This window comes from Vollenhovia emeryi, unplaced genomic scaffold, assembly GCF_000949405.1.
Source record: "Vollenhovia emeryi isolate VEMERY1.0 unplaced genomic scaffold, V.emery_V1.0 DF939141.1, whole genome shotgun sequence".
Classification (NCBI taxonomy): domain Eukaryota; kingdom Metazoa; phylum Arthropoda; class Insecta; order Hymenoptera; family Formicidae; genus Vollenhovia; species Vollenhovia emeryi.
The window spans coordinates 291,325-305,107 of record NW_011967225.1 but is presented as its reverse complement, the minus strand read 5'-3'; the positions used below and the strand labels follow the sequence as shown (position 1 = coordinate 305,107).

The 13,783-nt window shown below is 42.0% G+C and overlaps 1 protein-coding gene across 14 annotated transcripts in view; it reads left to right on the top strand.

Annotated features, from left to right (window-relative positions):
* Positions 1-13,783, top strand: part of LOC105566931 (dystrophin, isoforms A/C/F/G/H-like) — a 510,950-nt gene that overhangs the window by 378,968 nt on the left and 118,199 nt on the right. For all 14 annotated transcript variants that reach the window (XM_012021369.1, XM_012021359.1, XM_012021357.1 and 11 more), the window contains one exon: positions 6,908-7,071. In XM_012021369.1, the coding sequence (XP_011876759.1) occupies positions 6,908-7,071 (164 nt within the window). The remainder of the gene's footprint in view (positions 1-6,907; positions 7,072-13,783) is intronic.

Below are 13,783 nucleotides of genomic sequence, written 5' to 3'. Positions count from 1 at the left end.
CACAAATTGTTTAGCGCGATTAAGGAAAATGAAGAAGAGGATAAATTACCCCGCAAAAGTTCTAGCGAGTCATCGCGATGAATAATGAGTGAAATCAACTGACGCTGCATTGTGAAAATTTAAGTGAAACTTTTGAAATAGCTCAATAATAATGCCGGGAGCAAAAATGTTGCGGCAAACTGTGCGACCCGACATGAGCGAAGATAGTGGTGGATTGACACGAAGTGCATCGAGATGTTCGTTGCTCGGGGCGCCGAAAGTGAATAGGTAGATGAGAATTGTCGAACGTTCTCCAGAGAGACGAATTGCCCGAGAGTGACGGTGGGGTGATGAGGAGACTTTGGGGCACGTAATTACGGTGGATTACCGTTGGTGCGCGCCCAGGGGGGGCACCTGGCCCGGGGGGCGTGCCACCCTACAGGGTTATCACCCTCGGGGGGTACGTGCCCGAAAAACGCTCGACGACGCACGATATATCTACATCTCCTACACACTGCTGGCGGAGCTGCATCTCTTCGAACAGGTAAAGATTTGCACAATTGTTGGGATGTTCTTCGGCGAATCAATATTGGGCGGCACGGGATAGAGCGAGATAAAAATATTCAGACGCCGGCGTGGCTCTGAATATGGACGTAGAAATAGAACGGGTTAGAAAAGTATTTTCGCTTACACCGCATTTAGCTTGAAATATTTTGTACAGAAAAATATCACGGTGAAATAAAGTACATCGGCACACATTATTTTTCTATATACATCTTTGCGTTGAATAATGTATATCTCGCGATAACATACTTTTTCTTTGTGCAAAATTGTCTCGAAAGAGATGGGGCGTGCAGATAAATATACCTTTTGACCATTATAGATTTTATTAATGATGCTAGAACAAGTGCAGTCAATACGAAGCTTTTCTTTTACACGTAGACAACGGATATAGAAAATTGCTTTAGATTAATAGCGCAATAATTACGTAACAAAAAGAGAAAAACCACGAGTTTAAATCGTGCATAGAAAAGCATGCGAAAGAACTTATACACTCTATAATCAATCATGAAACCGATCATAATTCAAATTTTAATTGAACAAATTCTCTCTCTCTCGCTCTAGTTTTTATAGTTGATGTGAAACTGCGATTTGAATTAACTCGTTGAGGTCCGAAACCGGTCATTACAGAGATAAATACCGGGAGCAAATAGAAGATTCTATACGATTCTCTTTTACCTTCTCCATTCTACGGAAAGGATAAAAGACCGGGCCTCATTACCGGACTTTTGTACGCTTAATACGAATAAATCGTCGCTCTTTTCTCTGCTAAACGAACGACACGGCCATTCGTAAAGCGCCGCTCGCGAAATCTCAGCGTTTTGAGACTAATTGGCAATTCCTCATTAGAAGTCCCCGTTGGCGGTGCGCACGCGTCACCGGCACCTTCTGCATAAGTACGCAGACATTGATTAAGGCCCCCGCCGCCGCCGCCGTCGCCGATTCCCCATTAAATACGTCACACGGAATTCTGAGCGGTGCGGCAGCCGAAACCTCTTGAATTATGCTCGTCCTGCCGATTCCTGGGCGGTATGTACCCTTCGCCGGGGCGTCCTCGCACTCACACTCGTGACCGGGAGCTTTCCCTATTCACGGTCGATACGATCCGATAACTGCTCGAGCAGATAAGAATCGCGAGTTGGCTCGGAGTTCGCTGACGAACTCTCAGACCCAGCCACTACCCCAGCCGCTCGATCAATGGAACGAGTTGAGGGAAATTTGGATCGTTAATTAAATATTTTAATCAATAGTCTGAATTTATTTCTGGAGATGCGTTTACGACGGAAGCGTTTCAATCGATACAAATTCACTGTCTGTTGATGAGAAAGGATCTTTTATATATTTTACGGATCTGCTATGTCAAGCGCGAGAAAACTCATTTGTTTTGCTTCAAGAGAAAAATTATATAATGCTATAATTCAGTACAACCACATTGACAGATGAGAAGTTTCGAAACAATATTATTCTCAGGATCGTCCGCGCTCATAATCTGCGCTCTGTTGATTTTTCCAGTGGGAAAGGAAACTAGGGAACCTACCTCGCCGCTCGCAATCGATATCGCGCGCTCAAACGCGAGTTCGAATTGGTCATTTTCCGCTAATTACGGGACGGGCAATTCCATCAACGCGACAACAGAAAAACTGCATTGTGCTTTACAAATTGATTTTGCCGGCATTATGGTGTTACATATTGTAATCCTCGCTTATGAGTGTACAAAGCTATTGGGGCAAATGTCACATATAAGAATCGCTTGTAAATGTTACATTCAAGTCACGGTTTTATCGCGGTACGCTGGAATAATTGCAAATTAGTATTAATATCATTTTATGCGCGATACCAGATACGTGTATCAGATGTTACGTATAATAATATGATACACCAATGGCCGATTGAAATACATTAATTGCAATATGTTAATCAGTGAGTAATATCTCAGTTTGGTGTAATGGGTTGATGAATATAATATCGGGCACTCGCGCGCGGAAACAATAATATGACTTTTCATGAAATGTTTGCGGGTTCCCATTTGAATTTGACCTTTTTACGTAGAAAGCTGGAGATTATAATTTCGCAACGTTACGATACGTAAGCGGGATTAATAATAAAATTTCATACCATTGAAAACGATCAGGGCTTATTTCCCTGTTTTGACATGGAAGATATTTAATCACGGATATCGAATCATCGATACGAAATTGTTTGTTATATGTTTCACTCGTTCCTTCCTATTCGTATTAATTGCAACGATAAATCGTTGTTCGTCTTTAATAGAACGTAGACGCCATATTACATCCATCCTTGTGGAGAATTGGATTAAGATTAACGGTTTAGTTTCGCGGTTCCAATTAAATTCAGATATTCTACGACAGCTCCTGGAATTGATTTAATCGCCGCATTTACGTGGGTAGGAATATTAAGCATAAATTTAGGCACTTATTAGATTCGAGTTAGACCTTCGCGAATGGTATTTAACGGGAAAATAACGATGGTGAGTTTTCGTAACTTCTATTTAATGGAAATAGCGACACATCCCGAGAATGTTGCTCGAATTTATTAAATAAAGCGCCTGTTTTTTTTTCGTTGAATTTTACTCAACGTCGAGTTAATAATAGCAATATTTCATTTGCTAATTAAAAGATAAGCTATATATTATGCCGCTCGTTAGAAAGATTATGCTATCGCGGAGTAATTAGCATTTCTCGTATTAGGTAGAAAAGCGGATGTCACGTCTGTTGTTTTTTCTAAAGCGGTTATCAATCTATCGTGAAATTAAAATAATTGCCGATCGACATTAAATGAATGACGTGTAAAGGTCGAGCGGGGACGAGCGAATTAATTAAATTGTCGATAAAGCGAAAAGCGAAATCGTGCTATCGTCACGTCGGTTGCGTGTCGTTAGTGACGTCGCTGGTTGATTTCATTATCGGACGTATATATCGCATTGTAAATCGCCAAGTGACAAAATGCGCGACGCGTGAGCGAATCGGTGCCTAGAATCGCTCGTGGAAATCAGTTCAACGGAAGTGACGTTGTCCTTTCGATAATGCAGTTGTGCAGAATACTTCACGATTATAATTTTCAATTGTTTAAATTCATTTTTTACTGTTTAAATGTCCGAATTAAAGAGACATTTTTTTTCTTTAATTGTAAAGTCGCCACTTTACCTGATATTTCAATATTTACGAATAATTTCTTTCCGTACCTCACGTATTCGCGTTTTAAGAAAGCCACTTATTTCTTATCAATTTTGTACTCGCGCATTTGATGTTATTGCTTATTTTAATTACTTATCCACGCGTTCTTAAAAGTTGAAAAGGCAGATGGTGTTTCCCATCCATTTTGCGCACAACAGAGACCCGTTTCTTCGTCAGTCGCAGATTCCCCAGCGAATTTAAAAGAAATCGATTGCTCCTTTGTTAAAATTTTATGCAATTCTCCCGATCTTTATGCGACGATGCAATTCTGCGACTGAATTTTAATAAGAAAAAAATTCAATGGCAAGTTTGTCAGGAAACTTTAAAAATCCAAGCCTTTTAGCACACCTTGTATATGCTGTGTGTTCCGGCTACCGTGCACATCGACGTCGCCGGTAAGGCGCATTTGCGTAATTGCACAGTGAACCGCGATAAGAACTTCGGAGCAGCGTCGGATAATGCAAAAACGTTTTGTACTTTGCACTTTTTTCCGAGCCATCTCCCTGGTGCATCCCTGAACATTTTAATACTTAGCCCGCCACGATGGCGTCCCTGGGAGAGCTCCATTAGCGCGAAAAATCTAATCGACATCGGGGATACGTTCTTGAGAGATCGCAACGACATCGATACAACTTTGCGAAATTGTTAGCTGTCAAGTGCGGCGAAACAAATCTTATCAGCCCGTGAGAAGATACTCGTTATTCCAACGAATTTTTTCCCCAATAAAATTGCATCGCGAAAATTTATCGAGTCAATTTCTTTTATTTTCGATCATTAAAGTTTTCATCTTGTCCCTGTTAGGTGACGTGTAATAAACTTGGAATTGAACGAACGTCAAAGTAGAAAAATTTCACGTAATTGTAGTTACAGTAAAATTTGTGTTTACAGTAACGAAAGAAACACGTGTTATAAACTTCAATTTGCATTACGATCTTTCTTTTTTCTGACGAGGGTGTAGGAATAAAATTAATTATTGTCGTAATGAATAATTCCAGACACACGCGGCATACAAATATTGAGATTACTGTGAGCTAGCCAGCTTATATTTTCTATATATCTATATGTCTTTTGCGTGACTTCATTCTTACGTTGTTAAACAGTGCAGTGAACAATGCGACTGGACTACATGAAAAATATTATCCGGCATCGTAATATTTATTACCGACCGCCACTGTTCGCCTAAGCTCGACGTAGTAATTTATAATCTGTAGATTTCGAAGAGGGAAGTGCAAGGCAACTCCACGCGCCCATCGAGCTTTAAACGAAATTAGCTTCCGCGCAAGCTGCCACCAAGAGCGCCAATTAAACGTTACCAATTGGAGCGCTCGACGGACGTACGGGTCCGTCTGTCCCTGAGTAAGAGCCAGTTTGATCGATGTGCCCAATTTTCCGGAGCGGGTTCTCCGGCGCAAGCGGCATCCCCCGTCGATATATTTACTCCTTTTTTTTCCGAGAGAAAAGCGAGCGCCACGCTCTCCTCTCCTTTTTTTCATTACGCGTGTCTCCACGATGCACACCGGGTGTCACCGGCGTCAATTCGCGCGGAAACTGCAGCTGAAAAATATCTCGCTCTGACCCGTCGATCATCGACCCAGATGGGAATCGAGTCCTGGGCCAGAATCGTTCTCGAGATTGCAGCCTTCAATTCGTGCATGTCAAAAATTGAAGAGGGTTGGGGACGGGGCGGCTGGGGGATTTGAAAAGGGAGTGCGACCGTCGTTGACAGGCAGACGGTTTCAGATTAAGACAACGCCACGACAAACGGAAACGAGAGATATTTCACGGTCTTTGTAGTGTCGTTTGCTATTGCATGTTATTTCTCTGGGGAACGTTCTCTTTCTTTTTATTTTCAAATATTTTCTGACGCCGGATTAAGCCGGAGTGACAGCACCGTACGTTTGATAACATTTTTATTTTTACCGTATTAATATAACGTGCATAGTCTCTGTGACGAAACTGCTTTATCCAGAAATCACTATTTTTCTTTAAATTATCTAAATCAAAATATAAAATATACCTTTGTAATAGAGAGGTAATTGATATATAATATTCGTACGAATCCAAACGGAATGACATCCATATACCATATTAAAATAAGCTATTAATATCATCAATTAAACATAACGTGATTACTTTATAATAACTTTATTTAACACAAATTGATTGACTTTCAATTTGTGATTAATTTGTGCTGGCTTATATTGATTTAGAAATAACGAATTATGAATGGCAAAATTTCCAATTGTGCAGTTTTAAATTAATTGACATTTTATAAATATTTTTAACATTCGGAAGAGAAATCCGTGATTCTCCGAAAATTCGGCTTATAATGAAACTTTTCGCCTAATTTCATATTGATAAGGAGCGTGGAATAAAGTAAGACCAGATTTGCACGTAACTGGAAACCATGCATAGCTGCTTTAAAAGGAACAAAACAAATCCTATTGTTCTTGCCGTGACGCCAGCGAATATTTCTTAATTCACTCGCATCGGCGCCGATTTATTTTCATTGGCGCATGCATTGCATGTCGGCGCCGACGTACTCGTATACCACCGTTGTACATGGAAACTCGTATATAAATCATTTCTATCCACGCGCAGACTGCAATTCACGTCATCGCGATGACGAAACACCACGAATTCTCTCTCTGCCGCGCGAACGCTCACCATTTCCATAAAAAGGATCGGATTCCCTAAAATCGAAAGTTTTGTATTTTCTTTTAATTTATATCTCTCCAGAAATATGCGCAAATTATTACTAAACTATATTTTGTGAGAAATTACGTGCTAAAATGCTGGATTATATATTCAAACGTATTAATTCGTATCAATTAATTTAATATTTTACGTCCTTCTTGACGCAGATTAGAAATAAAGAATTATTTTTGTCTGCAAGTAATAACGAACGAAATAAATAATGCAAAATCTTTCAGCTACTAAAAAGTTTCTTTATTAATTTTACATTATAAATACAATAGTTTCAAATTAATGAAAAGAACTATGGTATTTGTACTGATTGCTTTGTATTTTTTTGGGTAATTACAATTAGGTAAGATAGTACAATTATAAATATATATACATTTTGTTGGAATAACGCGCCTACCCGTGGAGTCCTGTAATCTCGTTCTTAAGGATCTAAGGAGGCATCCTCCTGCTTGTTGCAGGATCTTCAGTCGGAAATTGAAACGCACCGAGACGTTTACGCATCTTTGAACGGCACCGGGCGAAAATTATTGAGTTCCCTGGCGAGTCAAGATGACGCTGTTATGCTGCAACGTCGATTGGATGAAATGAACCAGAGATGGCATCATCTGAAAGCAAAGAGCATGGCAATCAGGTAAGGGCAAGAATTTCCAACTTTTAACATCATTATCGTCAATTATGTCTTCTGAAATTCGTCATCAAATGTAGGCATTTTTATTGCATTTTTTTCCTCCGAAAATTATTAATAGAAAATTGAAAACCGCGCAAAAGAAAAGTAAATCACGAAACACAAAGAGAATGAATATATAAGGCGCAGTGATTTTCATAACAGAGGTACTTTTCCTCACACCATGACAAAAGACAGTTTTCGCGTGTGAAATGGCGTCGTAAATCAGCACGTTGAAAAGGGCCAGCCGGGAGAAGCGGCCTGGCCTTTTCGGCAAAAGAACAACTTCAAAACGCACAACGCATTCGGTGCAAAAGCGCAAAAATTCGTAATATGCCGCGCCTGCAATCTTTTGCACCTCTGCAATTCTTTAGCGAAAGAGATAGAAGAAATGTTTACGCACGCATTGCATAAATTCACGGAGCAGCGTGCCGTGCCGGCTCCAACACTACAAAGTTTCGTCTTTTGACACGCGAACAATTTCGGACATTCTTCTGCAGGGGGAGGGGGTTAGTGAGGGCTACGGGATGAATAGTGGATTAACTATGAGCTTCCGCATTCTCGGCGCACCGTTCCGCTTTGATAGCGCTGCAGTTATGCATCATATAATGCCTACTATGTGCAGAAAGGAAAAATGATCGCTTGTTAAAAAGAACTCTGCGACACGGAGGTGAGAATTTCATTATGCTAACAAATTGACTTGTTGACTCGGTTAAAGAGATTGTACATTTGTGGTAAGAATCGGTATATATAAAAGTATCGTATGTATATCAAGTATAGTGAACCACTCTTGCGTGCTGCCGGAAATAATTTATATCAGAAGGCAAAATGGCGTGTAATTTGTGAGGGTAATTTGTTGAGCTATTTTCACGCTTCCAAATAGCATCGCAAATGGAATGAAATAATAAATAATGGAATGAAACTTTAACGCGCCGGATATGTTAGTTTTAATATTTGCTCTTTGAAATGCTTGATTTTTTTTTAATAATTAAACAGCAGTACAGAATCTAAACCTCGTTTTTGTTCGCAAGTTTGTTCAGTTTGCACCGTCGGTTCATAGGAAATCCTCACAGGATTTTCCGGTGGAAACTTCGAGAATTCGTGATCCAATTTAGCCTCAAACGTAGCGTAAACTTCTCTTCGACTGTTCGACTATGCAACCATGGACTGTTAGGAAGCGCATCGAACTTCCGCGGTAACCATGTCCCAGCGCGTTGATCTGATAGCGAAGCTATATAGCTTAGCATAATGTTTTTCTTACTTGTTTTATATTGCTCGTCCAAACGGGACATTGTTGAGCGTTAAAAGAGGGGAAAATGTCAATAAAGTGTTATTTTGTCGATCTTGATGCAGATCTATCTATAGAGACATTACAATCGATGAGAAATCTTCTTTCCCTCGAAAGAAGGAAAAATGTGCGCATTTATGGGAAGCATTTATATCTACATGGATCTGAGACTTTGAAGCATATCGATAGGTCTGACTGGCAGATTCTACGTAGATATGCTCGGATAAGATTACGATCTAACAGAAAGAAGAATCGGTCAAGCATATCTTTGTATGTGAAACTTAATTTGGCTCATCCTTTTGTAGAGTTACAAGATACGCTTATGTCTAATTTAACAGATGTTTGTTTTACTTATGCGTATGTACTGCGTACATCAAACATTTAAATATTTTAATATTTAACGCTTTTCATGAAATGGGGAACTGTTAAATTCATTTAACTTGAATCCGGAATATATCGTTTTCAACGCTACAGCTACGCAGATTTTCATTCTCGTTATATTCAGTTAATTAATTACATATATGCAGTTAATCAAACATTTCGAATATGTCTAATATATCGCATGCCACTTCTGTTAATCACTTTTATTAGGCCGCATTATTCGTAATGTCCAAATGAACGAATGTATCACGCATTTCTGCAAAAACCCGTTCGGTTATGAATAACGTTCGCGCCACAGATCGGACGATCCCCGGTCCTTATTCCGGAAGGCGTAAATGGGTCAGCCCGCGAAAAGCCCGACATCATTGACCGTGCGACCAATCGATCGATTAACGTTTTTGGAAACTTTCGCGGCAAATCCATTTGCGGGGACTTTACCCGTAATCGGCCGTAATCGGATTCCGACGCGGAAACTTTATAGCGGCGTGTTAATTCTGGGCCCGAACATCGACTCCCGAGATCCGCCGTAAACTTTGCACGGACAACTATGCAACTGCATGTTGTTGAAGGGTATCTGGATATTTCCGAAGAGAAAGTCCGCGGTTTGATGATGTACGCCGGTAGGAGGAAAGTTTCATCGATTTGTCAGCGGAGCGCGCTGCGCAACTCGCCAACAATTTCGGCCATTTACGCGGAATTTAGTCTACCCAATTTGATTTCTCCATCACCAACTCGTTATTAAATTCTACGTCGCCATTAGAATACGTACGATTAAGATGTACCAGCGTCGAAATGTATATCTTACGACGCCTTCAACTGGCGACACCAGCGAACAGTAATATTGGCTACATCTGCTCTTCAGCTTCGATACAATTTTAATCAAAGTACTGCGTTGGTCTCGAAAGTATTACAGAAATATGAGTATAAGTCGCAATTATAGAAACGTATTTAATTTGATAAGAGATATCGCAGGATATTTTTTTCGAAGGAGGAATTCGTTCGCCTTTGAAGACTAGATCGCGTGAAAGAAAACACCGCGATTTTAACGTGGATCTCATGAAATTGTAGCAACGAAAAAGTGTAGATAGAGCAACTTGTGTGCCTGTTACGCCAGATCGTGCAGCTCGTTCATTTTGTTTCGTAATATAAACATAGGAACGGATATACATACCGGGAATAGATACGGATAAAGGAATTTCTTAAAGCAGATCTCTTTATTTCGTTTAATCTTAACACGAGATCTGACCCAGATCGAAATTACTGTAGCCCGCAGATTAAATCGCTGCAGCTTCATTTACTTTTTACACATTGCTCCGGGTACTTGCCTCATGAAAAAAGTATTGATACATAAATTTCGTTTTAAGCTCTTCACTTCTTATACAGGGTGTCCCAGTATGTGTGTATTAAAAGTCGAGATACTTATTTTGCTCGAGTCCCGATCGCGAAACGTTAGCGCAAGTGCCAGCGGAAAGGATGTTGAAAATAATTATCGCCGATTTTTAACGACCTCGGCAAATAAAAAGGTTTTCCTTTTGCAAAAATTAATTTCAATCTTATCAACACGGAGCATCCGTTAGCGGCGAAAGCAAGTCCTCGCGACAATATGAGGCCGACATTAAGGTCAATCTCAATAAAAGACCGTGCAATCAGTCTCCATTAATTAGTCCGAATTGCAGCCAGGAGCTTGATTACCGAAGAGATATTCGTGCAGGATGCGAACTACGAGGGCGTCATGTATAGAAGGATAGAAGTTCACGCTCGCCGACCATATTTATCGGTACCTACCCTCCTCTCTCTGTCTCTCTTCGTTCTCTGTTCGTCAGTCTGTATCTACCAGCCGATCTCTCTCATTTCCGCGCGCTCTCTCTTTTCCTCTTTCCCCCCCCCCTCCTCTCTCTGTCTCTCTTCCAAATCGTCCGCAGCAGCACTTTAGAGGCAACTCCGCAATCAAGCCACAAATGCCAGAGCCGATAATTTGGCGAACGATCGTTTTTGGCACTGGGCTTCAACGAGATCATCCGCGAATACCGCCGATGTTATCTGTCGAAATATTTTTCAGATTAACTCGTCTCCGCGCGGCAAGTGCGGCAATAGTTCTATTTGGTTGCGAACTGAAAAACAATCGCGGAGAAATTGTTGCGGTAAACGCTAATTTGCGGAAATCATCGGGCGCATGTGGTCCTTCGCGTACGGAGGCAACACCGTAGTTGTAATTCTTTGCACAGAATCTTGAACAGGTCTACGTTTTGTATCTCGATGAAGTGTATGCGTCGTATTGTAATGTAGCATTCATTTTCGTATTGTAAAATATACCGTTAATTACTTCGTACGACGTTCATGCAACTATTCATTTTCTCGTCGTGGCATTAGTTACAGGTGAGAAAATTGAATAGATTTGTGAATCAAGCGTGAAGCGTAACGAGTAACAACATTTAAACCACCGGTCAGTTCCAAGCGAACTACACGCATACGTCGGTTTCGAGTCTCAACAGCGTACATTTCAACATCTCGGACGCGTGATATCAAATTGATTTGATAAATGCGACTCGGCGCGCTATCGTCGTGGCCTTCATTAAAATCTTTGTTAATTCGAGCCGCATCGAACTCGTGGAAATTTATGGCCTCGCAGAGATGCTTCACGCGCAACAGGAATATGCTCTTTGCGAAAGTGTCCCGCCAGAAATGAACGTCGGCAATGACTTATCAAAATGCACGTTAAGTGGAGTTCGTGATCGATGCAGCCGTCTCGCCACGCCCGACGTAGATTAACGAGGGTAAAAAGCCGCTCGGCCGGCTCTCTTTTCGCCGTCGTTACACATTCGCGCGCGGATTATATTTTTCGTTTTCCCGCAAGATACCCCGGAACCGGCCGTAAAATCAATACGAAGGGGGAGGGGGGGGGAGGGGGGGCAATTAGTTACCTCGGCACGCACGCTGCCAACGACGGCGACAGCATCCGGCGGTCGGATACGCGGACTTTTCGGACTTGTCCAACATCCGGCGGTGCTTCCCCGGTGGCGCGCACACCAGCATCCGGGCGACAAATAAAGGTTTACGAACCGCGCGAGTGTTTGCAGGCGATGCACCGCAGCTCGAGTCGCGTAAACTTGTGTAACAATTGCCAGCGCGGTTCATCCCGAATGACCTATTGTTCGCGGCTAGCAAAAAGGGACGGAAAAAAGGAGGGCAAATTGCGAGCGCGCGCGCGTTACTGCGAAAGTTTCTGCACAGATATGAATTTTGCGTGCGGCCGAAACTGCGGCGCGTGAAATTGCGCCGACAATCGGCGATGCCGCGGGCCGACGGATCTTCATCGATATTAGGGCTGTTACTTTTGACAACATTCGAACATTCGATCGAAGCTTCGAAGTTGACTTCGAACTTTCGAAGACTTCGAATCTTCGAAGCTTCGAAATTCGAAGTTAACTTCGAAGCTTCGAAGTTAGCGAAAGAAGATTTCGAAGTCTTCGAAGCTTCGAAATACGAAGTTGACCTCAAAGCTTCGAAATTCGAACTTCAAAGTTGACTTCGAAGCTTCGAAAATTCGAAGATTTCATAAGTTCGAAGTCAACTTCGAAGCTCCGAATGTCGAAGCCTTCGAAGAAAATTACCAGCCCTAATCGATACAGTTACGCCCCGAGGACGCCCCGTTTCGTTTTGGGCCGAAGCGAGTCTCCGCGCCGCGTGAATTTTATAATCAAAATTTGGATTACTTGCGCGCGGTGTGCACCGCGCGAGTGTCAAAATTGAATTACGCACACACGCTTATTTATAACCGCGGTGATAAATGGTTACCTACCAATTAATATTTCTCCTTTTTTTCGCGTTTTTTAACGTAGCACAGCGGAATTGCGAATTTATTTACTGTCCAGCTGACGCGGGATTCAACAGTTCAATGAAAAACACGGGCAAAATGAAAAAGAATTCGAGTGGCTGCGAGGCATAAACGTGTCGTCCGCGCTCGATCGGAACGAATTAATATTCCATCGCGCTCCGGAGCGCCGGTGTATCGACGCGAAAAATCCGCAAGGCAGATGAAAGCACGCTCGCCGTATTTGCAAATGAAGTCGCGCCGCGAGAACTACAATAGACGCCGCGTATAGGCGGCGGCGTATCGGCGCGACACACAAAGTCCGATCGAAGGCAAGATGCTGCGAAGCCTGAGACGCGGGCGCTCAAAGCAACGCTTGTTAACGGGAGAGACAGGAATCGGGAGGAATAATTATGGGTGCCACGGCTGCAATATTACTAGCGCGTTTAGATCGATGCAGCGGTGCGTTCACGCGCGTATTCACGTAGCACGCGCGCGCCTAGGCGGACGAGAGCGAAAGCCATCGACGCTCTCGCGCACAATTGACGATTCGGCCTTTGAGAATGGTTCGGAGTCTCTGACGAGGCTCGAGCCTCAATCTTGCCGTCTAACCGACGCGAGAACTATATCTTTACGATCTAGTTTATAGCGCACTCTCGAAAAATCAATTAGTGAATTATCGCTGAAAACGATGAACTCTCAAAAATTTTTAGAGAAGACATTTTCATTCGAATCATAGTGTCGCTACTGACCACTTCGCTCTATTCGAGTGCATTGATTCAACAAGGCAACAGCCGCTAAAAAAATACAGGTCTAATATTTTTTATGCTCTACAACATATCCGAAGCGCATCGAAATCGGTAAGGGACACTTCCGACCGTTCCCTTGTAAAACAAAAAGTGGAGAATTTCTTGGCAAAATGGTTTCCCCACGCTGAGAACAAAATTTCAATTTAATTTATCAGTGAAGGGACGGGCTCCCTTTGTTTACTAGCTTTGCAACACACCGCGCGTATTTAATATAGAAACGTTTCTATACAGGGTGAGTCTTTCCATATTCGACAAAATTTTTGAGAAGGTAGAACGGATCGAGATGAACGGAAAAGTCCTGTACCATTTTGCAATTTTCGTAATAGTTAACGAGTAATTAATTATTAAAAATCGTTGTCTTAGGCCGGCCTACGCCCAATTCGAGCGATG